At 34.0% G+C, this 24,679-nt stretch overlaps 1 protein-coding gene across 9 annotated transcripts in view; it reads right to left on the reverse strand.

The window, feature by feature from the left end:
• NBEAL1 (neurobeachin like 1) overlaps positions 1–24,679 on the reverse strand; it is a 129,289-nt gene that overhangs the window by 99,641 nt on the left and 4,969 nt on the right. For 7 of the 9 annotated variants that reach the window (XM_045507987.2, XM_074364149.1, XM_074364150.1 and 4 more), the window contains 5 exons: positions 15,974–16,065; positions 11,728–11,889; positions 9,375–9,456; positions 8,683–8,810; positions 1,780–1,862 (listed from right to left, as the gene is read on the reverse strand). In XM_045507987.2, coding sequence (XP_045363943.1) covers positions 1,780–1,862; positions 8,683–8,810; positions 9,375–9,456; positions 11,728–11,889; positions 15,974–16,065 — 547 coding nt within the window. Of the gene's footprint in view, positions 1–693; positions 814–1,779; positions 1,863–8,682; positions 8,811–9,374; positions 9,457–11,727; positions 11,890–12,321; positions 12,368–15,973; positions 16,066–24,679 lie in introns of those variants that run through there. The other 2 variants (XM_074364152.1, XM_074364155.1) reach the window with 2 other exon arrangements.

The following is a 24,679-nucleotide window of genomic DNA, read 5'->3' on the forward strand; positions in this document are numbered from 1 at the left end:
AGGCAAACTGAATAGGAGAAAATACTCTGATCAAGTTTGGAAAAATTTTAGCATAAAAAACTATAACTGTAAAACACTGAATAAATAAAAGTCACTGAATTCACAGTGATACACAAAAAAAGAGAATAATAAAACTTATTTGCCCCACTAGAAGTCAGTATTATTTAAATTTCTTTTGAAAACAGATAGTAATAGGGAAAGATTTAAGTATTTTATCTAGCCTTTTTAGGAAAAGTTGTAATTTATCCCCAGGTGATAAGGGAAAATTCTTTTTTACGGAATACATCAGTTGACAGAAGTATAAGGATAGAATGTGAAAGCCACAATACCACAGCCCTCAATGAAATAACTGATCCAGGCAAAGATTATCAAGGGATGCAAAAATACTAGATGAAAACTGTTGAAAAACAAGATATTCACCCTATTCCAAAGTCTCATCCCAAGGAAAACTTGCAAAAGGAAAAACATCTTTATAATCAAAAGATCTATCACTACTGTGAATAATGGTTAACAAAGGGTAGGGAAAAAAAAAAACAAAATCTTCTCCTTCTCTATAGACAATGGACCAAGTATTTTATCATTGGAAATCTGACCAATGTGGACAATCAGTGACAAATATGTTACCAGACAACATTGCTTATGGTAAAAATGGCCCTTGATCTGGACTAGGAAGACTACGATAACTATAAATACCTGATGGGAACTCATAACCTTGGGCTTCCCTGATTGCAGTGTCATTTGTAAGCTGGGAATTTCCCTTCCCAGGATTTGGAAGTAATCATGGTTATTACAAGGTATAAATGTCTTCTGTGGGCTACTGCACTTCAAAGCCAGGGTGGCTCACACACCCATCAGTTTGGTCTCATACCCTCACCTGGAAAACCCAAGAAAAGCCATTAGAAAGGTGTCGGATCTCCTCCTGAGCAGAAACACCTACACTGTTCTGCTGGCATGCTGGGTTTCCTATTGCGGACATAGGAGTTTGATTATCTAGCCAAAGCCAGTATCACTACCAGTAGTCAAGCAAAGTGGGCACTGAAACTTTGTTTTCAAGCAATCAAAGGACTATTTGGCTAGCAGACATTTGGCCCTGTTCAAAATGTCCGTAAGATATTTAGTCCACACCAAAAGGTCCTTGATATTTGGTCCTGTCCAAAATCATTTGGCATGAACCAAATATGCTCATTTTGGATAGGACCAAAGTTCAAGGACCTTGTGGCATGGCCACATGTCTTATGGACATTTTAGTCAGGATCAAATGCCCTGAAAAGGACTATTTCTGTCTTATTTTATTTCTTAGGGGGAAAAGAAAAGAGAACTGGAGCAAATATAGTAAAATGGCAAAATGTTAAGATCTCACAAATATGAATGGGAAACACTAGGTGTTCCTTTTATATTCTGCAAAATTTTCTATATTCTTGAAATATGGCATAATCATTTTTTTAAAGAAAGAAAACCAGAGTCCATATAGGTAGGTCACACACATGAGGGCTAATTCTCTCAAGTTTATTTTCAATAAAAAATCTAAAGTTCTAAAACAAACTGCTGTCATTAAAACACTCAGCTCTTCTCAAATGAAAAACACTTCAAGAATAGTAAATTAAATAAAACCAAGAACAATTAACCACAACAAAACATGAATCAAGTACTCTAGTGATAGGTTCTTAGAATCTTTATCTTATAAACACACAAGCTGAATCAAGGTCAGAATCAATAAAAATAAAGAACAATTAGAGTAATATCAGAATCAAAGCAAGAGAAATCAGAGCTGTTACTTACGGTAAAAGAAAGGGACAAACTCCACTGTGAGAGAAGCTGGTTTATATTTCTGTCTGCTCTTTTCCACAGTACTAAGGATTCGTCTATCATTAAAAAGAAGTTAATGTCAAATTATATCAGGGACAAGTAGACATGGTACAGTTACAAAAACAATTATAAAATTAATTTACTTTTTTACTTTTGATTTGTGTACTGAAAAATAAATCACCAGGAGAAAAGGAAGTCTAGCCAATGATTTAAATGCTCACGAAAAAAGCATTCTTTCTTTTGAATGAAGCAAAAAAAATTTTAATGATTAACAGTCATACACAGCAGCCAGGTGAAGTCTTCGTACAATTGGAAATAGAAAAAGGAACTAGCCATTTAAAATTTCCAATCTATAAAAGAACCTGTTTAGTAGTACTGCTGATTTGACACCTAAGGAAATAGCTATTCCTACACTGCAACTGAAATTCATCAGAAATCAGGCTACCCTGTGCCAGTTTCCAAAACTCTCGCTAGACACAAAGACTCCAGACCACTGGCTTCTTCCATTTGAAGGATATAGATCCAGAGGGCCGGGATTATTTTTGTTTTTAAACACAACTCCAGTAGTTTTGATGGCTGAAATATTTCTATAGAGTTTGATGTGGCCAACACAAACAGCATGCATTTTTGCCAAGAACATTTCAATTCAAATGAGTCTCTGAGTTGGGCATGGTGGGTGTGGGGATTATGGAATAAAGATTACTGTTAGAATCATACATCAGCAACTGATGGACTGCTGGGAAAAAAAGACATTTTTTTCATCCCCTGAAAAAGCTCTTAACACTGTTACATAAGGTCAACAAAAGTGGAAAATATTTAAAGAAGAGCCACATAGAAATTCCATAAATTCCAAATATTATCTACTGATAAAGCATTAGATTATAATGTCTTCTTAATAATCTGGAGAATATTCAATTGAGTTACTGAAATAATTTTCCTTATAATTATTCAAAACGAGAAAGACAAGCCAACTGACCACAATAAGTCAAATCGGATAGGCACAGCTGGACCCAATATGGAAAGAATAAAGAGTTTTAAAATCTAGATCTAATATCCAGATTCACTAGAAATCATATCAGACACCATTTGCTATTGCACTGCTTTCCAAATCTATGCCTATTTCCACTGTGTAGAGGTCTTCAGAATTATCACACTTCTGTATTTATTTTAATTACAAATATAACATCTTAGAACATTATTGGATCTTGCTACTCTATTAAGACCATTATCAAAGACTTTTTTTTAATATCTGTATGACCATACAAGTATTAGTGGAGTTTCAAATAAAAAAATTAAGTCATAGGCCGTTTTTCCTTTCCTGGATTGGCCCGCTCCCAATTCTCGGAAGTGTACAAGCTTTCACTACTTTTTTTTTACTTCACTAATAAAAATCTTGTTTATATCAAAAAAAAAATTAAGTCATGCTTTAAAAAAATCAGTCATGTGGTTGAAAAATTAATTTTAAAAGGATGAAATCTGATTTAGCTTTCAGTTAGGTTTTTCCATGAGATTATTTATATCTTAAACATTTATTATAAATTATATTAATTAATATATTGGATATATCCTACCCAAAGATCCAGTGCTACAAACAACAACAATAAAGATTCTCTTTTGATTATAATGAAAATTTATTCCTGCAAGTGTGATTAATGACTCATTCTAAAGGTACTATATTAGATGTAACATACAAATACAAATAATTTCCTTTATAGTTGTGGAAAACTTAATATGCTAAAATAAATAAAAGGGATGAAAACCATTATACATAGCACAAATACTAATGCATAAGTAGTTTGCACTGCATCTCAGTAAGTTGAGACAGAACAGCTAAAATGGTACCATTTTTAAAACAGCATACTCGGTAGCTCCGTTGTTAGCTGCTATCTGGGCCAGCATCTAGCACTTAGCAGATGCCAGCACATATCAACAGGTTGCTGAGAGGGATGCAAAATGTTTACCTGCATCTTAGTTTTCTAAGTTTATGTCCCCTGATCTATTTTTCTGTGCTTCTTTTTATGTACTCCTATCATATTTAGAATATAACTGTTTTTCTTAATTTTGAAACTTTTTATCTGGAAATAAGTTCAAGCTCTTACAAAAATTGCAAGAATAAAAATAGTACAAAGAACTTCAAATAGAGTTTACCTAAGTTCATTGTTAAAATTTTATCCTAAATGCTTTACAATTTGCTCACTCTCTTTCCATATATTTATCCATATATTTACACATATATTTATACAGAAACATATTCAGACATATATTTTTCAGGACATCACAGGGAAAATTATGAATATTATGGCCTTTTACCTCTAAATACTTAAGTGAATAATTCCTAGGAATAGGGATACTGTCTGACATAACATCACAGTACAGTTATAAATTTCAATACATTTAACATTAATGTAACACATTTCTATAATCTACCACTCATAATCTAGTCTGTCAACTGGGTCTAATAGTGTCCTATAGCAACCCCCACCCCCACCCCTAAGTACAGTTTCCTGTCCATGGGCAGGTATTGCAAATACTTGGCTGCATCCTTCAATCTGAAACATTTCCACAGCCTTTCTCTATAACACTTTTAAAGAATGTTGCCTCCTAGCCCCTCCTTTTAGTCATTAAAATGTCCTTCTTTTGGGGTTTGCTTGATGTTTCCATACATTTACAATTCAGAGTATGCACTCTTGGCTGTAGTATTATACAAGCAATGATGTGTCCTTCTTAGAGTATCACAGGTGGAGGCACAAGATGTCCACCTGCTTTTCAATGATGATGTTAATTTTTATCATTGATCAATGTACTATCTAGTACATTACAAACTAATTACTAATTTTTCCTTTACAACAAATAAGTAATCTGTGGAGAAACATTTTAAAACCATGCAAAAAATATGTCCCTAATCAAAACTTCCCCCTAGATTTAGCATCCTAATCCATGACTTTCCTATGATGTGTGCAAAACGCAGATTATTTTCCCACGGCAGCATACTCTGTACAGTACTAACTGGCATTTGGCCTTCTAATGTAAGCAAGAGACCTCTCTTCTCCCCTATCTACTCCTCACCCTTAAATCTTCATCAATCAGTCACTGGTATAGACTCATGACTTCCTTTTTCCCCCCAATGGTTTATAAGTCTTTACTGTAATTAATCATTTTCATGTATATATTGTCCCAGATTTGGCCAATAGGAACCCCAAGGCATAATTTCATATAAATTATTTTTCTCTATGCCCAGGCAATGAGTCCTACTGAACTTACACTGGTCATAAAGTAGGAACCCAAAAAATAAAATTTTAAATAAATGCTTGAATTAATAAGTCATTTTCAAGAAAGATTTTTTTCCCTACACTTATTTTAGTTCCATTTGAAGAAATCTTTTTAAATATGATAGATTCCACAAAGAGAATCAAAATTGGGCTACTAGATTAATCAGATCTATATTAATTTAATTAAATTACATACAAAGATATGAAAACATCCATATATTTCATCAAACAAGAAATACAATTTTAAATGACTTTGTAATTGGAATTATGCTAATTTTAATTAAATCTGTTCTAATCTGTTTTGCTCTTTTGGTAAGCAAGAAGCATATACAATAAGAAAACATATACATTCCAAATTCCTATTTAACTTCAGAATCAGATTAATATATAAAGTCTAAGTTATTGCTATAGTTCCCTTGTATAGATCTTCCATCAGCTATAGATTTCTCCAAATTCCATGATTTATTTGCATTATGTTTCATTTTCCTTTCAATGTCAAAGTCAAAGGAAACCAAGTCTGACTCTCTGTTTTACCATTTACCTTTGAAGCAGTTGCTACTATTACCAGCAAAATAGCTATGCGTATTAGAGATAGTACATGGAGAGCTTCCAGCATAATTCCTGGCATATATACTGCACACCTTCACGAAATGCCACCGCTCATCCTCTACTCTTTGTTTTTTCCTGTTGTCATCTTACATGCACAGAATTCTCATTCTACATTATGTTACAATGTTTAAATGTTTTCTTCTTGGCAGCGAGTATACCTCAGTGATAAAAAGCACACTTTACCTGGGTTCAATCCCCAATACCTCTATTTAAAATAAATAAATAAAGTTCTTATTTTAAAAAGTGTTTTCTTCTTTTTTGGGGTCCCAAAAGTTCTTTTTGTTTTGAACTACCAATTTAATTTAATTTAATTTGTTATCAGATATCGTCTCTCCTCCTTAAAACATTACCTTAGATTTGCCATTACTAATAAGTCTAAAGTGGGAGATGAGGAAGTAGCAATAGTGAGAGGAAGAGATAAAATTTCCTTATGAAATTCTGGCATAAACTTCAAAACAGAGAGAACACTGATTAGTTGAGAATCAAAGTGCTATATGAGTAGGAAGGCTACAAATGGAGCACTATTATGTGCCTCTTAAAGTCTTTAAAGAGTCATGAACAGTATACTGACAGAGGGGAAAGTAGTGCAAGTGCTGTCTGCCAACTATTTCCTGTCTACTCCTTCCAGTCACAAGGTAGAACTAACTTCTTGGTCTCACTGTGGTAATTGGGGACATGATTTCTGAATGAAAGTGAGGAATGTCATACATCACAACCAGACAAGCATTAAATTGCCAGTGCGAGACATTTCAGAGCTTCCTTTTCTGTCTCACATGGTAATTAGCAAAACCTTAGATGCTCACTGTTCTGTCTGCTTAGGATCTTAAGTGAGTATGATGAGTAGAGGCTCCCTGCCAACCATGGTAGACAGACAGCATGAACGAGAAATAAACCTTTGTTATTCTAACCCCTTGTTTGTTACTGCAGCTTATCCTGACTGATATGACACCTTTGCCAAGACAAACACAAAGCACTTTCTCACTGGAAGAAGAGACATATTAAAGTTCAACAAAAAAGGAAGTATTCAGAAGGTCATTAGTACCTTCCCACTAATAAACAATCAAGAAAAGTATAAGAACAATGTGATGGTTAATTTTATGTGTCAATTTGGAAGGTGTTTTTGGATGAGACTAACATTTAAGTTGGTAACCTCTGTGTAAAGGAACTGCCCTCCAGAAAGTGCCTCATCTAATCAATTGAAAGCCTGAGTAGAATAAAAAGACTGGCCTCTCCAAGCAAGAGGGAATTCTCCAGCGGACTACCCTCTGACTTCATCGGTACCATCAGTTCCAGGTCTCCAGCCTGACTGCTTTTGAACTGGGACTGAAACTGGAACACTGGCTCTCTAGCCTTCAGACTGTAACTGCACCACTGGCTTTCCTGGGTTGCAAGCCTTTCAGTCCATATTGCAGATTTAGACTGGCCAGTCTCTATAATCACATGAGGCAACCTCTTCCAATAAACCTCCTCCTTTACACATACACACATACACAAGCGTACACACACACACCCCTACTAGTTGTTTTTATGTAGAACCCTGACTAAAGACAACATCTTTCAACACACAAAGGAAAGCAAATATATAAATAAGAGATAAGATTGTTGTATGTAATAATTGGAGTATTTATTCCTATTATTTCTATTTGATACTTCTTGCTTTAACTAAAGGATGTGTTATTTCAATAAAATATCACTACATAGAACATACAAAGTATTACCATATAGTCTACATATGGTAGTCTCCAAACATGTTCTCTCAGCTACCAATTCTTGACCATCAGCTAATGATGGCTATTCAAATAAGGATATACTTTACCCTAAAAACCCTGAAAAGCCTATAAAACTCAAACATTTTGGTAATGAAATGTTGCAGGAAGTAGGAATTGTTTATAAGTATGTCAGGTTAAAATTGAAAATGAAAATATCTTGAGACTGAAAGTATAGCAGATTTGGGAGACATAAAGAGATCTGCTTGTGGTGATAATACAACTCTTCTTATTCTTTGCCCACAGGTAAGAAAGATATATGAATTTTTAAACTCTTTTCTTTGAGTTGTGTCCTGGTATTACGCCATTGTCACTACGCTCCATAACTATCATCATATATTCCACCTGCTCTGTGATGCTGGGACAGGCATTCTGCAATGCTACCCTGTATTTCTTTTTTTCTAGCTACCCTACTGTTGGGTTCACTAAATGGAGCCTGGAAGACTGAAAAGGGGACTGATTCCTTATTCTGTATTTTTTTTTTTTACCAGCCAACAGTTCTTAACTATGGCATTCATAGTTGGTTCTTGTCTTCAGCTGACTTTTGGCAATCCCAGAACCAGCCCCTTCCTGGCTGCTCAGTGATACCAGCACTGGCTAAGGGCTGTTTCCTCAGAAGTCTGGACCAACCACTGAGGGCCTCTTCTCTGAACTTCTACTTTCTGATAACTCCAATCTCTCCCCTTTGTTCCCACTGCCCAGTGAAGTGGCTGCTTCCTGAAGTCACTATCTCTGTATGACATTAGTGCCCCCTTTTGCTTTCAGAGCTCTCTCTTATCTATTTAACAATTTCCTTGTATTACAGTCTCTCTTTTTAAACCCCAATTTCTGTTTTCCTGACTAGACCCTGACTGACACAAGTTCCACAATTAAAAGTAAACACATGAAATACTGTTAAAATTCACTTTCAAATCATGAAATATGCTTTAAAAAAAGAAAATTTCTTGAAAAATATGTACACACTACTTGATGCTATTGTGCGCAGAGATTTTACCAAGATTATTAGCATTCAAAAGCATTACAGAATAAAAGCTCAGGGTAAATTTGTTATCTAGAAGTGGCATTTATCACTAATTCATTACCTCCAACGTAGTTCTCTATCTCAGAGATAAAGATAGGAGTCCTAGACACATCTTACCAATTGTTTTAATAGACAGTAAGACCTGCTTTGAAGAACTGTGTATATTATAACATTCAAGTTTTAAAGGAACATTATGATTTAAAAGACATACCCTGAAATTCTATGCCTCCAATTCCGATATGGGTCATATAAACTTTCACAAAATGCCAATGCATGGATCACAAATTCTTCTATTGATGTCTGATCTGCCAATTCCTTCTCTTTTTTTTTGCTTTTTAACTGAGAATTTAAACATAAAATTACATGTATTTAAAAATACTAAGCCATATAACATACTTACCTACATCATTAAAAGACTACATGTTTCATTCACCATCTTATAATAAATAATTTTTATTCAAAGAAGCCTAAGTTGCATTTGAGTTTGTAGAGGGTCACTTGATCATACAGACTGGATATAACCTCTCAAATTTTAAACATTTTCTAAGAAGGGTTTCAAATAAATAACCAAACATCTTTCCAAAAGAGAAGGTGCTTTCAATAAGAGGGCTATTTGATGAAAAAACAATAAATACATAAAATGTCAAATTGTGCCATTTTAAAAAGCCATTTATAAAACACTTCAACTTTTAAATTAAAATAACAAAATGTACTAATAATCACTTGTCTACTTTTAGATAATATGTATAAGATGCCTGAGATATGTAAGTACCCAATGATAATTTCAATGATATTCTCAATTATTACTTCCTCTGAAAACATTTAACTTTACTATATTTTAAAAAGTAAAAACTGGTTACTTTCAGTAAAGCAACAAAAAGGAATATATTAATTCACACCTACTTGCTGAATATAGAGTGTTGTCATGGTGATGACATGATTGATGTATGAGCAAGTCCCAATTTCTTCTACATTAGATAGATTTCTGTGAGAAAAAGAAAAGCCATATATTTATTACATGTGAGTAGTGAGAAAAATGTATCCTCATGTGTTCAGGTTGATTTTGAAAACACATGTTGGCAAATAAAATATAAATAACATTTATTAAAACTTAAAACCAATGTGGTTATATAATCGCTTTCTTACTGAGAATACAAAACACACCTCAATCACCATTTAACTACTATAAACAGAGAATGTTTAAGAAATACATGCAAATTAACATTTGTCATGAAAAACTGGAAAATATCACAAAGTAGAAATAGAAGAGAAAAAGTCACTAGTATTCTTACAATACAAACATTACATACATTTTGGATTATTTCTTTCCAGATTTGTTGTTATTTTCCTATGCAGATTCTTAGCTTGGTTTTTCTACATATCATTGCCATTATAACACATTTTGCATAGTTTTATAGTTTTCATCTTGCTTTCTGAAATTACAGTTCCCTATTTAGACTCATATATCTCCTTAAGTATATTAAAAAGCCTTGATAGAAGGGTGAGCATCTATACATACTCCAAGAGGGCGTAGTACATGCCTTGCTTAAAGCAGTGGGACAACAAGTGCTTGGTGCTTAATTAAAATATGGCCCTCCTTTTTATTCCATTTTGAGTAAGACTGAAGTATGACACATAAAGTGCTAACATGTACTCTAACATCACCAGTCTTTCTCTTGGCTGATTAAAAACCAAATTCTATTAAGACAAAAAACTCTATTATGTTCTAAGACACTTTAACCTTCAATAATATTTTATATCTTAAAATACAGTAGATGCTAAGAGAACAGAAAAAAGTAACTGAATTAGCAGGCTTCGTGGCAGAGAGGGTGTAGCTGAGTGGCAGAGTGCGTGCCTAGTATGCACAAGGTTCCGGGTTTAATCCCTAGCACCTCCATTAAAAATAAGTAAATAAATTAAAAACTTATTACCTCCTCCTGCCTCCCCCCCACAAAAAAACAGACTTCTTAGTGTAAGAAGTCAGACTGGCATGACATCTCTGAGAAAGGAAAGAATAAAGGCAGAGGTAAAATTCAAAACCCCTGTGGAGGATTCTGGGAAGATGACCCAGTGGGAAGCACCAAGAATCTGTCGCCCCAACTAGAAAACAGTTACACTGTCAGAAAAAGTTTGATGTGACTATTCTAGAACCTCTGAGTCTGTTGAAGGCTGGCAACTTCCAGGGGAAGATCTGGAGGTAAATTGGATTGACATCCTAAATTTCGGTCAATTTCAGCTATTAGCACATTAGCAGCTACCAATTCCTCACCTCCAGACGTGTGGTAAGCAGCTGTGCACATGTTCTAGGAGCAGCTTGCTAACAGCTTACAGGATCCAAGGTGGGCAAAAATGACCCTCTCCTCCAAATATTGGGGATCTGTGCTCTAATCACTGACTGATGGTTCTGATCAAAGAGGCAGGCAAATTATCACATATAAGGGATCCTTAATACAATTATTAGCAGACTTCTAATCAAAAACTCAGGCCAGAAGATAGTAGGATCTCCCTCACACTATTGTAAGCCACCTCCTTTTGGGTGAAGTAACTTCCAGGAGACTCAAAGGGTCATCCACGTTCTTCTGTTCATCTTTTGTTTTTTTCCCTTTTGGGAGCCAGATACTAAAGACCAGGACATACAAAAACAATGGCTTAAATGGGGAAAATGAGGGAGTGACCACACATGTTGAGGGAAAGGGTCAGAAAAGATCTGAGTAGACCTAATATTTACACAATTCAGGTTGGTCTTTAGCGCAGAGACACTCTCCAACAATCAAAAAACAAAAGCAATAAAAAATAACCAAAGGCAGCAAGCCCCAGGGAAGGGGGTAAATCTGATTTTCAGAGTTATCACATTATTAGATTCAAATGTCCACTATTTAATAAAAACAAAAATCAGAAATAGGGAAATGTGCCACAGTCGAAAGAAAACAAGAAATCAACAGAAGCTCCATGAAATAGGGAAATGTGGCACAGTCGAAAGAAAACAAGAAATCAACAGAAGCTCCATGAAAAGGATCTACTAGACAAAGACTTCAAAATAACTGTTTTCAAAATGCTCAAAGTACTAAACAAAGATGTGGAGAAAGTGAAGAAATTAATGTGTAAATAAAATGGAAATATCAATAAGGAGATTTAAAAAACTAAAAAGAAACTAGAAAGAAATTCAGGAGCTGAAAAATATAATCACAATAGTGAAAAATTAGCTAGAGGAATTCAAGGGCTGATTTGAAATGACTGGTTTATTTGTACCAAATACCTGCAAAGAATAATGAAGAACTTGACCAGCAAAATTGACAAGGCTTGTTGTTCTTCCTCTAACCCATCTGCCGTCTTCTGAACACACTGTAGAAGCTGGGTCCTCAGAACCTGCAGAATATTATCAGGAAGCAGAGATATTTCTGGAGGCACATCATCTACCCTACGATATAAGGGGAACAAAATAAGGAATGTTGAAATAAAGGAAGAAAATCTTTAGCACTTTAAATGAATTGCATTCTCAGCTCAAATCCTAAGGAAGCTCTTTTAGTCCAGATATTCTGTGCCTTCTTCTCTGCAAGGCACCGCCAGATGATTAGTGACATTTTAGAAGATTATTAGAGCAGAATGGTTAGTCTTACTTCAGATGAGGCTTACTGAAAAGAGGGAGGAAAAAAGTATTTAGTATTTTCAATTGTGCTACTTTTAAAGAAAATATTTTAAAATATAAATTAGTTCACCATCTACTACTTAGAAGTACAATATGTGTGTATACAACTTCTAAAAGAAATAGTAACTAGCAAATAAAAATGAAGTACCTATAACTAGTTTAATATCTGTCAACTGCTTTCCTAAATAAATAATATTTACCTACCTACAGGCTCCCTGAGTCATCTGATCAGAAGAGGGAGAGAAGATAACTAGCAGAAGGAAAGGAGAAAGATAAAGAAGTGAATGTAGAACCCCAAGCATGAGCATCAATAAAAGACTCAAAGTAATATATCAGTATTTTGTGACAACTGGTTTCAGTGTAAGAAGACTATATGATTCCTTAAGGGCAAAAGCCAATACCAGATGTAACTGGCTCTTCACGTATGCCTCTCACACTAAAATCCCCTAGATTCAAAGTCAGAAGCCTGCATACTAAATTCAATCTCTGTAAATGAAGCACCTCACTTAATCTCTGAAGTTCTCTAATCCATAAAATCATAACATTATCTGCTCTATTTCACTGGGCTCTGAAACCAGAAAGTCAATGTGCATTTTCAGCTTTGACATATGTAAAGAACTCTAAAAATGTAATGCATTTTAAATATATTATCTCTAAAGCCTAAGAATCCTTTCATAAGCCACTGTATACTAAAATCTCCCTGTCTCTATTAAAAAAAATACCCAAATTACAATGAAGCACTGTAAAGAGTGTCTATGATTAAATGACAGTTGTACTTTATAATAGCCTCTTCTTCAGATAATACTTAAAGTATTAGTACTAATTTTACATTGAGTAAAAGGCTATTTCATTCACTGTGAACAGAAAAATCTGAAGCATGTTACCAGTACATACATAAATACATATGATAAAAATTATTAGCCTCTTTCTGAACAAACCTACCACATAAATTAATAAAGTATTTTATAAAATAAAAGCAAATCACAAAGCACATCTCTAAGGCTGCCAAATTCCATAACCATGTTACAAAAAATACATGTTTCATTTTAGTCTGGGCGTCATTTCACTTGCAGCTTTGGATTCTTTCATTCTCTCTTATTTATAGATGGCATCAGAAACATTTTTATATTTAGTTTTTTTTTTTCTGAAAAGCTAAAAAGAGGTGATTAGAAAAACCAGAGAAACTTCAAGATAACCAAATATTTAAATATAACTGATTTTCAAGACTATTCCTCCTTACTTTTCCAAAAATGTAAGTCAACAAGAAAGAAAATATTAGATTTCCTAATATTCCATTCTAGCTATTTAAAGGAATAGTTCCTGTTGTCCCATTTTCTATTTGCACATGTTTTTTATTTCACTGGATGGAAAATAAATTAGTTTCTAAAAGAGCAATATTTTTAAAGTGACTTACTATAAAATTGGGGTTTAGTTAGAACATGGTTTTATAAATAAAGCTGGAATTTGGGGCCATGTTCCTAATGTGATGAGGATTTAAGAATCTAGAATAATTTTCCCACCTCTAGGACTTTACTGCCCAAAATTCTAAGCTTCTTTTGAAATTTCTTTGAAATGTCCCAAATTCCAGAAATCTTTCCCACTCCTCCATTTGGCTACACAATGTCTATTGTAAACAGCTATCAACTGTTCTCTAACATAGGAAAAAGTCCTAAATTTTAAGGCTTTATAATCTAGTAAAAGCAATCCTTGCCTTGTGTTATGAATTCTTTAACTTGGAAATTCTAAATGAGATTATCTGTGAAACTCCTGTCTTTAAGGTGACTAGGCTAGTTTTATATGCCTTGCACATAACATTCACTTGAAAAACTGAAAGTTTTCTACTAGCAAAATCTAAATCATGGTTCAGTTTTTGGACAAAGATATAAAATATAATTTTAAATAAACCAACTAAATCATGAATTAAAAAACGCTCTTGGCATTCTTCATCTTACTTTAAATGTAGCAGCAATTTAAGTCTCCATAATGTTTTTAGAAATGACCTCCCAAGAAAGGAGACATTCTAATGTATGGATGATAACAAGTGCATCTTACAAAATGCCAAGCATTCAAAGGCCAAAATCCTGACTCCATAAGATCCTCAGGCTTACGATTTAAAGTGAGCTGTAAATTTTTAAAATAAAAGCACTTCTAAGCACAAACTACAAGAATACACTTGTATGAGTAGAAATCAGTGATACGTAATATTACTTTGAGTTCAAGATTTAATATTGATTTTCAACCTTCATAAACGTGCTACAAATAATCTAATGGGGAAGAATTCTGAATCTGTATTTCTAAATAATGAAGTTACTTATGCTTTCTGAGCATAACTACATACTTTCTTAAGTTCAATGACTTGGTCCAAAGCTGTAATGATTTTTTTTCTCTGAATTATTACAATTATCTCTTAATTGGGCTTCTCACCTTCAGTCTCAACCTTTTCCAATTCAACCTCCATAACGCTACCAAAGCATCTTTTAAACAACAAGCCGGATCTTGATACTCTTACACAGAAAATTCTTTAGCAGAGCCTTGTATCTTCCAAACAAAAAATCAAAGTCCATTAGCAATACATTCACGGTACCTCATGATCTGGCTCCCATTTGATTGTCCAGATTCAACTCATCCTGACTATCTCCACCCTCAAACTGCAAACATTTTCCTGCATGAAGATTTTTAATTCTCCAGATACTCTTTTTCATCATCAACACTACCCATTTCTCCCCTCCCCCTCTCAACACATCTCTATAACTAGAGTTCCTTTTGTGGCTAAAAGTGTCTCATTTCCCCAGTTTTTCACCACAGCCAAAATAATCTCCTACTTAACTAACAACTAGTAGGTCCACAAGATAACCTGAGACACAGTAAGAACTTTATCTGGGAAGTGGGCCTGGGAACTGTGAGACTGGGGAAATGGGGGTAGACAGAGGTACAGGAGAAAATATTTGTACTTCCACTTACACATTTCCATAAGCTTTTAATTTTTCCCTCATTTTATGATTTTCAAATCTAGTTTTAAAAAACTTCGCCTCCTCCAAGATGTTTCCTAAGGCCCTCTTCTAAAGCCAGGAAAAGAAGTAAGTTTCAACTAGAATGCCTGTCATAATAAAGAAATTTTATGCAAATGAATGAAGTAATTCATGATGGACTCTTGGATAGTTTCAATAAAGGGGCTGGCCACATCTGAAAGAGTCACCTCCCCCAACTTTCTGAGATGGGAGAGGAGCTGGAGACTGAGTTCAATCACACAGTCAATGATGTAATAAGACCCAACAAAACTCTGGACACCCAAAGCTCAAAGAGCTTCCTTCTCTGAACACACTGATGTTTAGGGAAAGCAAAATGCCCTGACTCAACAGGGAGAGAGCATGGAAGCCCTGCATCCAAGACCCTCCCAGGCCCTGTCCTTTATAATAATTCTGTAATCATAAGTAAAGGACATTTAGTGAGCTCTGGGAGTCATTCTAGCAAATTACTGAACCAGAGGAAGTCATGAGAACCCACAAATTAGTAGCTGGTTGGTCAGAAGTGTGGGTGGCTCCCAAGACTTGCAAGGGGAATCTTGTGGAGGACTTTGCTGTTAACTTGTGGGATCTGGCACTAACTCTGGGTAGTGTCAGAATTGAAGGGAACTGCAGGACACCCCGTTGCCAGTGCCTTACCAAAGTAAAGAAGAGGCTTCTAAAAGCCAGGTAAGACAGCTCTGATAAATCAGCAATGTCTGCCATGAAAGCAGGGTTATGCAGGAGTATCACATGTGTCATATAACTGCCATCCTTGTACTAGGACACCAAGTTAAGTTTTTGTGACAAAAATCAACAAAGTCACCCAAGGATAGGAAATTGTTTCTACATACCTGGTAGGCAGCTTTTCAAAGTCAACATCTAAGAATTGTTCATAGCTAGAAACAAAATTATCCAACCACAGCCTCAGGTAATCTGGATCTTTCTGAAATAAAAAAAACCATTGTAATATTAAGTATATGTCAGGTATTTTTAAAAAATGCTTTCATTCTTTTAACTGAGCAGATGTGAAATGATAAAGCTAAAGAAGCAACAATATGGGATCTCTAGTGATATTCAGGAAGACTTATGTGCTGTTTTAGATAGGTATTAAGTATAGCGAACCCATTCACTCACACAAAGAACTACAGTCTTTTTTTTTAACAGAAGAAAATCAAACAGTTTAATAACGTGGACAGGTGGGAGATCCAGGAAAATTGATTAAATCACCAAAATGGCCAAGAGCTATAGTCTTAACAATGTCTTTTATGATTCTAACAATCTGCTCTCCCCTATCTCTGTGGCCTTATCCACTACCACCCTATACAATATTGGCTTTCTGGATATTACTGGGACATGCCAGACATGCTCCGACTTTAGGCCTTTGCAATGGCTGTTTTCTCTACCCAGAACACTCTCCCCCAAGATAGCTGAACAGCTAATCCCTGCATCTTCTTCAAGTCATTCTTTAAATGGCTTATTCTCAATGAAGCCAAATTTTACCACCCTTTCTTAAAATTGCAAACCTTCTTACTATCCTTTACCTTATATTCTATTCTGTTGTCACACCTCATCTTGCTCCTTCACCTTCTAACATACTCTATAATTCACTTATTTACTAAATTATTGTCTGTCACTTCCCCTAGATTGTAGGCTTCACAACTGCAGGGCCTATCTAAGGGCCCACCTCAAGAGACTTATTTTTGTTTACTAATGGGCACCAAGTACCTAAAACAGTTCCTGGCACTGATCAGGTGCTCAGTAAATACCCGCCCAATGAATTAATGAAAAATACAAAATGCATAATAGAATAAAATTGGAGATGGATCATTAATCTAAACATAAAAACTTAAAAATCTTCTAAAAGAAAATATAGGCGAATACCCTTGCAAACTTGGGGCAGACAAAGATTTCTTAGGATACAAAAATCACAAACCAAAAGAAAAAAATAGCAATTGGTCTTAATCAAAATTAAAAACTTCTATTCATCCAAAGACATCATTAAGAAAATGAAAAGGCAAGCCACATACCAGCTGAAAATATATCTGACAACACAGACTGTATCAAGAATATATAAAGAACTCCTATGGATCAATGTAAAAGGGATAACAACTCAATTTAAAAATGTGCAAAAAGCTCAGACGTTTCACAAAAAAAGGTCAAGAATGAATGGCCAAGAAACATGCAAAAGCATTCTCAATATCATTAGCTACCCAGGAAAACACAAGTTAAAATGAAATGAAATACCATTACACACCCACTAGAATGGCTAAAATTTAAGACTGTCCATACCAAGTGCTGGTAAAGATGTGGAGTAACTGGAACTCACATTTCTGGTGGGAGTATTAAATGGTATAATCACTTGGAAAATACTTTGGCAGTTTCTTTTAAAGTTAAACATAAATTTAACACATGCCCAATTATTTCTCTCAAGAGAAGTGAAAACATATATTCACAAATATACTTGTACAAAAGTTTGTTCATAGAAGATTTATTTTTAATAGCCAAAGGTTGGAAACAAACCAAAATTCTATGAACAGGCTAAATGATAAACTGGTAAACTGTGGTATATTCAACAATGGAATGCTATTCCATAAAGACAATGAATGAACTACTGATACGACAATGAACAGAAACTTCAAAAACATGCTGAGCAAAAGATGCCAGGCACTAAAGCGTATACGCTGTATGATTTCATTTATACGAAGCTCTAGAGCAGGCTCTGGTGACAGAAATTAGATCATTGGCTATCTTTCGGAGGACTGACTACAAAGGGGCACAAAGGAAACTTATCTAGGTGATAGAAAATTTCTATTTGTTTTATTAGGGTAGTAGTTACACAAATGTTTGCTTGTATCAAAACTCATCAGATTGGACACTTAAAATCTGTGCAATTTTCTGGTCTGTAAATTACATCTGAAAGCTGATTTTAAAAAACTGTGATTCCTCAGAAATGTCTTTTTAAATATAAACTGCATCATTAAAAATGATGCTCAGATTTGTTTCCTTCACCTCCTTAACACTTTTTTACTCAATTTCAGTACGATGCCCAGGAATCTCACTTAGTCATTAAATATCATTGGTTAGGCACTGCTCTTGGATAAAGGGAACTCAAGTAATTTATTTCCCTAAAATAAAAGCATTACACTACAAATCAGAATTCCTAAAAGAATGTTCCCAGAATATGCAGACTGCTGACCTTTTGTATATTTGTTTTTTCTATTAATATACTGTTCCAAAATGAGATCATAAATTGTTATTATCCACATCATCACTGAGAAATAAGATGGAAATATTTCAGAAAAAGAACTACCTCTTGTGAGAAATTTTCTCATGGGTTTCATTAGTTGCTTTTTTTATTTCCAACTAGCACATCATTCATTCATTCATTCATTCAGGGTAACACTCCAGAAATACAAGTAGCTGGAGTTTTCCTTACAATGGTTCCTTTTTAACAAAGCTCAAGATTAACTCCCTGTAAAGTTAGAAACAAAACTGTCTCCTAATGCAATTAAGAATTAAGGCATTTCTCCTCATAGTTTATTTACAAACTCTACAGTATCTGGTTCAGAATCTGAAAGTCAGGGCTACCAAGTGTCTGGTAAGTACAGAGTTCTCCTAGGAAGCTGTGAAACTAACAACAAGGAAAGAAATGGTATTTAAATTTGGAAATGTTTCATTTAGTAAGAAGTACAGTTTGAGATTCTGCCACGTGCTAAGTACTAGAGCAGGCATTTAAAAAATATACATCATCTCATTTACTCCTTACAACTATCTAGAGAAGGTTTCATTTTCCCCATTTTATGGGTTAGAAAAGCAAAGTTCTAAGGATATATAACTTCTCCATAGTCACACAGCTCGTAACCGATGGTGCTGGGATTAAAATACGAAGATCTATGAATCCACTTGGGCTCTTTCCACTATGTTACACTGTCTTTGAACTGAGGGGGAATAAAATGGAGCTTAGTGAGCAAAAAAAGGAAAAGAGGAACTTAGGATCAGTAAACTCACGGCCATAAAGGTTTTAACACAAAACAGCCACATTCCACATAACCTGAGAAAACTACAAGGTATCACCTCACACCAGACAGAATGGCCATCATTAAAAAGTCTATAAATGATAAATGCTGAAGAGAGTGTGGAGAAAAGGGAACCTTCCTACATTGTTGGCGGGAATGTAGTTTGGTGCAGCCATTATGGAAAACAGTAAGGAGATTCCTCAAAAAACTAAAAATAGACTTACCATATGATACAGCAATTCCACTCCTAGGCATATATCCAGAGGGAACTCTAATTTGAAAAGATACGTGCACCCCAATGTTCAAAGCAGCACTATTTATAATAGCGAAGACATGGAAGCAACCTAAATGTCCATCAGCATAAGACTGGATAAAGAAGTTGTGGTATATATATACAATGGAATACAACTCAGCCATAAAAGAAAAACACCATTTGCAGCAACCAAGTGAAGTAAGCCAAAAAGAGAAAAATACCATATAATATCACTTATATACGTGGACTCAAAAAAAAAAAAAATAAGACATCAATGAACTTATTTACAAAATGGAGATAGATTCACATAGAAAACAAACTCATGGTTACCAGGGGAGAGAGGGGTTGGGAAGGGATAAATTGGGAATTTGGGATTTGCAGATACTAACTACTATAATATAAAAAAGATAAACAAGGTCCTACTGTATAGCACAGGGAATTATACTCAATACCTTGTAGTGGCCTATATGAAAAAGAATATGAGAAGAAATACATATATGTATAAATGAATCACTATGCTGTATGCCAGAAATTAACACTGCAAATCGACTACACTTCAATTTAAAAAATATAATAAAATGCAGTAGTTTTAACATTTAGTTCCAAAAAGATTCTAATTTTCCTTTATTACTTGTTCTTTAATCAAAGGTTTATTTTAAACTGTACTACATGGCTTCCAAACATTTTTTTAAAAATCTTTTTGCTATTTCTTCCTTAGTTATATCTCTTAACTATATTTTTATCAGAAAACATACTCTATTATTTCAATCATTTGGAATTAGCTGAAACTTACTTTGTCTGTCATATCATCATTTTTGTAAATATGTATGCTTGAAAGAACTGTGTGTTGGATTTAATGTTCTATATAAATCCTTTTCAAATTTGTCAATCCTATGTTTAATTCTTCTATATCTTTACTGATTTTTTTTGAGGGGGGGTCTGTTCATTCTGTCAGTTCCTGAGAAAATTGTATTTTAAACAACTACTAAAATATGATAAATTGAAAAAAAACCTACAATGATTGTCATATGTTCATTTCTCAGCAGTTCTGTCAATGCTTGCTTTATTTTGAAACTATGTTATGAGGCACACACAAATTTTAAATTGTTGTATTTTCTTGATGAATTGAACTGTTTTTGTCTTACTGAAAATGGCTTTATTTCACATTCCTCTTTGAAAAAAAGTCACTTGGTTGGAAATTCTTTATTAGTAAGTCTTTTCTTTAATGATGTCAATCCATTACCCTTTCCCCATCATTATTACTGAAAAATCAGCTATTAATGTATAATCCCTCTGAAGATACTCTTTTTACCTCTGGCAGCGTTTAAGACTTTTCTCTTTCTCTTTGGTTTTCTGCAAAACCACTACAGTTCCACTATGATGTACCTTGGTAGGGAATTTGTTTTATTCATTCTCCTTGAGATTCAACTGACTTTGATCAATCCTGGAAGCTCTCATCTGTAATCTTTTCAAATATTACATTTGTTTCATGTTTTCTTTACTCTCCTTTTCAGAGTCCAATTAAATGTGCTAAATCTTTTCATACTATCCTTCATTTTCTTCCATTTTCCAACTCTTTGACTTCACAGGATATATTCTAAAAGAATTCTTGTATTCTTCCTTCCAACTCTCTAATTCTCTTCAGCTATCTAAACTCATATTCTATTTATTGGTTTTTAATTATCATTATTTTTTTTTCCTATTCCTAGACATTCTTCTTTAAAATTATTAGGTCATTTTTTGTATCATATTTCTCTAAGACATGTAATGTTTTACATTTTGGCATCTTTGAAATCAAAACGCATCTTACAATTGCTCTCAGAAATATTGCCCTTGTGACTTCTTAGTCATTGCCTGCACAATATGAAACAGTACTTATCTTTCCTACTATTCTAATGTTTATTCTCAGTCAAGATTATGTAGTAGTTAAATACACCAAATAAAACTGCTTTTTTTTTTGTTTAAACAGAGGCAAACTGTTTTGAAATGCTTGAATGACTTCTGTGTGAAATGCATGGATCAATTCATGCTTTGGTTCAACCCGAGAGTAGATCATTTTACCAGTCTGAATCTAAGTCACAAGACACACATTAGAAGAAAATGTTGATAATCTTTAGATACAGTTAAGAATAAGTCTGAAAGGTCCTTGACCAGAAAAGTATAAAAATCAAGAATAAACATTTAAAAACTTTATAGATGTTTCTCAGTAATTTTAAGTCTGCTGAATTTAATTTAAAAATTAGTAAAATGGGGACTGGTATTTTTAACATCTTTCCCCCCCCCCAATCTTTTTAGAACAACTTTGCTAAAGCTACTAACAATCTGTTAACTGTGAAATCCAATAGTGCTCCATAATACTATTCTTCAATGCTATGCTGAACCTGACACCACTGACTACTCACTCCCTTCTTTATAACATCCCTCTACTTTCTGAGGCAACCACTCACTCCTGGTTCTCCTCCCAAACTCCTAAGAAACTCTTCTTCCTCTATCCTCTCCTTAATGATAATGTTTTCCAGGACTCACTGACTCCTCTTCTCTTTTTACTCTCCTATAACTCTTCAGTAATTACCAGAAAAATGACTCTCAACTCTTATTTCCAGCATAGACTGCCTTCTGGACTCAATTTTGTGGGGTGTTTCTCTACCTAGATGTCCCCCAGGCACTGTTAACTCACATGTTTACCTGAAAACCTAGTGAACCTGAATTTGTTAACTTGGTGAATGGAATGATCCAAGTACTAGTTTTCAAAACAAACAAACAAAAATCCCTGAAAATTATTTTAGGCTCTTCCTTTTCCCTCTTGCTTCACATCTACACATTTAAGGTCTTTCAATTCAGCCTTCTACCAAGGAAATTTAAATATTGATATTCGAAAGGAAAGAAAATAGAAATTTTCTTGCACCTTAACAACTTTTTAGAGTAGTGCAAAAGCTCCACAAGTCAAATCACAAAGGTAATATTCCTTTCCTAAGGGCAACTCTTATGTCTATTAACATAAAATATTTATTTGTTGCTTTCTTCCACGTCTAACTTCTTAAAATGAACATGTACTACTGAGATGATGATTTTGTTTTGTCTAAGAGTCAAACATTAGTTTCTTAATATACAAAGTCATTACTAGGTCAGAAAAAATTAAGAGCTATTTCTACACTTTCCACATTCCAGAGACTTATGAAAAATGGGTTAAATTATAAGGGTTGATGTATATTGGTATATCTTGCTAAAAGCTTCACTTAGGTTTATAACCAAAATTGTATAAATAAATTACAATTTCCTCATTAGAAGAGTATTCTTCATCCATTTTTTCCAAATTAATATATAAAAAAAGGTACCTGTGTTTTTATCCAAATAAAACACCTCTAAATTCTATTTTCCTTATGAAGAAAAACTTTTATTCAGAAAAGGAAGTTTACTCTGAGCTCACTGCAAAACTATCTATTTCAGTCATATTCCAGATTTAGCAGGACAAAGGGCAACAGCAGGAAATGGAGCATCACCAAGATCCAAAACAAACTTGGTTTAGAGTTAAAAAAAAATCTCAAATCATTATTGGGATAATTAAGCACTAGGCTTGAAAACAAAAATAAATACAGATTAAAAATTAAGACATTCATGATCACAGCTTCATCACCATTGGTATAAAGACAAAAGAGTATTTCCCTCTACTATACAATACAAAGACAATATGGAAGTAATCTTGATACACACACTGTCATGTTCATATATGTATTTTTCAAATACTAATAAAGATTACATTTTTATATTTTTGATCCTTATGGTGCATTTAAATACAGTCAATTCATTTTGTTCTCAACAACTGTGAAAGATATTACAAAATAGTAATTTTTTCCAGTTGGCAGACGAAAAACCTGAAATTTAAAGAAATTAGGCTCTTAAGATCAGAAGCAGAACTGGGACTATATCTTGGCTCTAATTCTGAAGTTTCACAAAATTTTTCATTGTAAATTGAATCTCAAACAAAAACAAAAACAAAAATCTAGTGACAAAAATGAACCATGAATTTCAAACCACACTGCCACATTTCAAAATGTCGTGTTTTTCAGTCACTTTGTATCTTTTCACTGAGTTAATGCATTTGATACTTTCCACTAGACAGAACAAAAACAACTTGATTTAATCAAAGACTTATTAGAAAAGCTCAGTTTCTCTTCTGCATATTCTGGTGACCAACTACAGCACAATCAAAAGGCTAAATGTTGAACTTCAGAAATATATCCTTATGCTTACCTAAGGGAAGCATTTGAGACAGTGATACAAATATGTCTGTTCTATGTAACGTATGAAATCCAAAAAGTTGTATAATGATGTAGAAACCCAAATTATTCTTAACAACATCGCTCTTAATTTTGGGGGGGGGGTGGTAATTAGGTTTATTTATTTATTTTTAATAGTGGTACTGGCGATTCAATCCAGGACCTCGTGAATGCTAAGCATGTACTCTACCACTGAGCTATGCCCTCCCCACTTAGTGCCATCTCTCTTACCACAAGCACATTAAGAAATAATGTCAAAAGATACAAGGACTAACGTGGTGCCTAACACTGATAATATCAACTAAAATCTTTAGATATTAAAAAATAAATCAAGTTGCCTTCTACACTTTAGAAAAATATGTTTAGACAAGTAGTAGTTAACTACAGAACTAAAATCCAGGTACATGATTAAACCTGTTTTCAAATTAACGTTTAACTTATAAGAGCTATATGAAATGCACTGTTGATGAAATCCTTGACCCTGGGTGGGGATGACCATTCGGAAGGCAAGAAAAGTTCTGACTACATAACTTGAATTAGTAGTCTTACGCATTGTGAAAGAATCTGTATAAAGCAGGAATGTTGGGTAATCAGAAATCATTCTGCCTGTACTATGTAATAACTACATGAGGTTAACAAATAATCTATCAGGAAGATGCACGTTTTTAACAATGCAAATAAATCCTATTCCTAGAAAGAGAAAGTGCAAAGTGAGATCTGAACAGTTTGGTTAAGAAAACAAACTGCAAAGTTTTTTACCCAAATTCTCTCGAAATACCGAGTTTACTATGTGGGAACCCATCTGGTAAGCACTGGAACCAGTGATTTATTTTAATTCTACTTAAAAAACTTTAATCACTAGTATTTAGGCTTGCAACTAAACCCAGACTAATGGGAAAAAGACATATTTATTAACTCCTTAGTATTCCTCTGACCAAGCAGTATTACCCAAGGGTTAATTCTGATACAGTCAGAAATAATTTAAACACTTATTTAAACAATAAATAAAAT

The sequence above is a fragment of the Camelus bactrianus genome, chromosome 5, assembly GCF_048773025.1.
Source record: "Camelus bactrianus isolate YW-2024 breed Bactrian camel chromosome 5, ASM4877302v1, whole genome shotgun sequence".
Lineage (NCBI taxonomy): Eukaryota > Metazoa > Chordata > Mammalia > Artiodactyla > Camelidae > Camelus > Camelus bactrianus.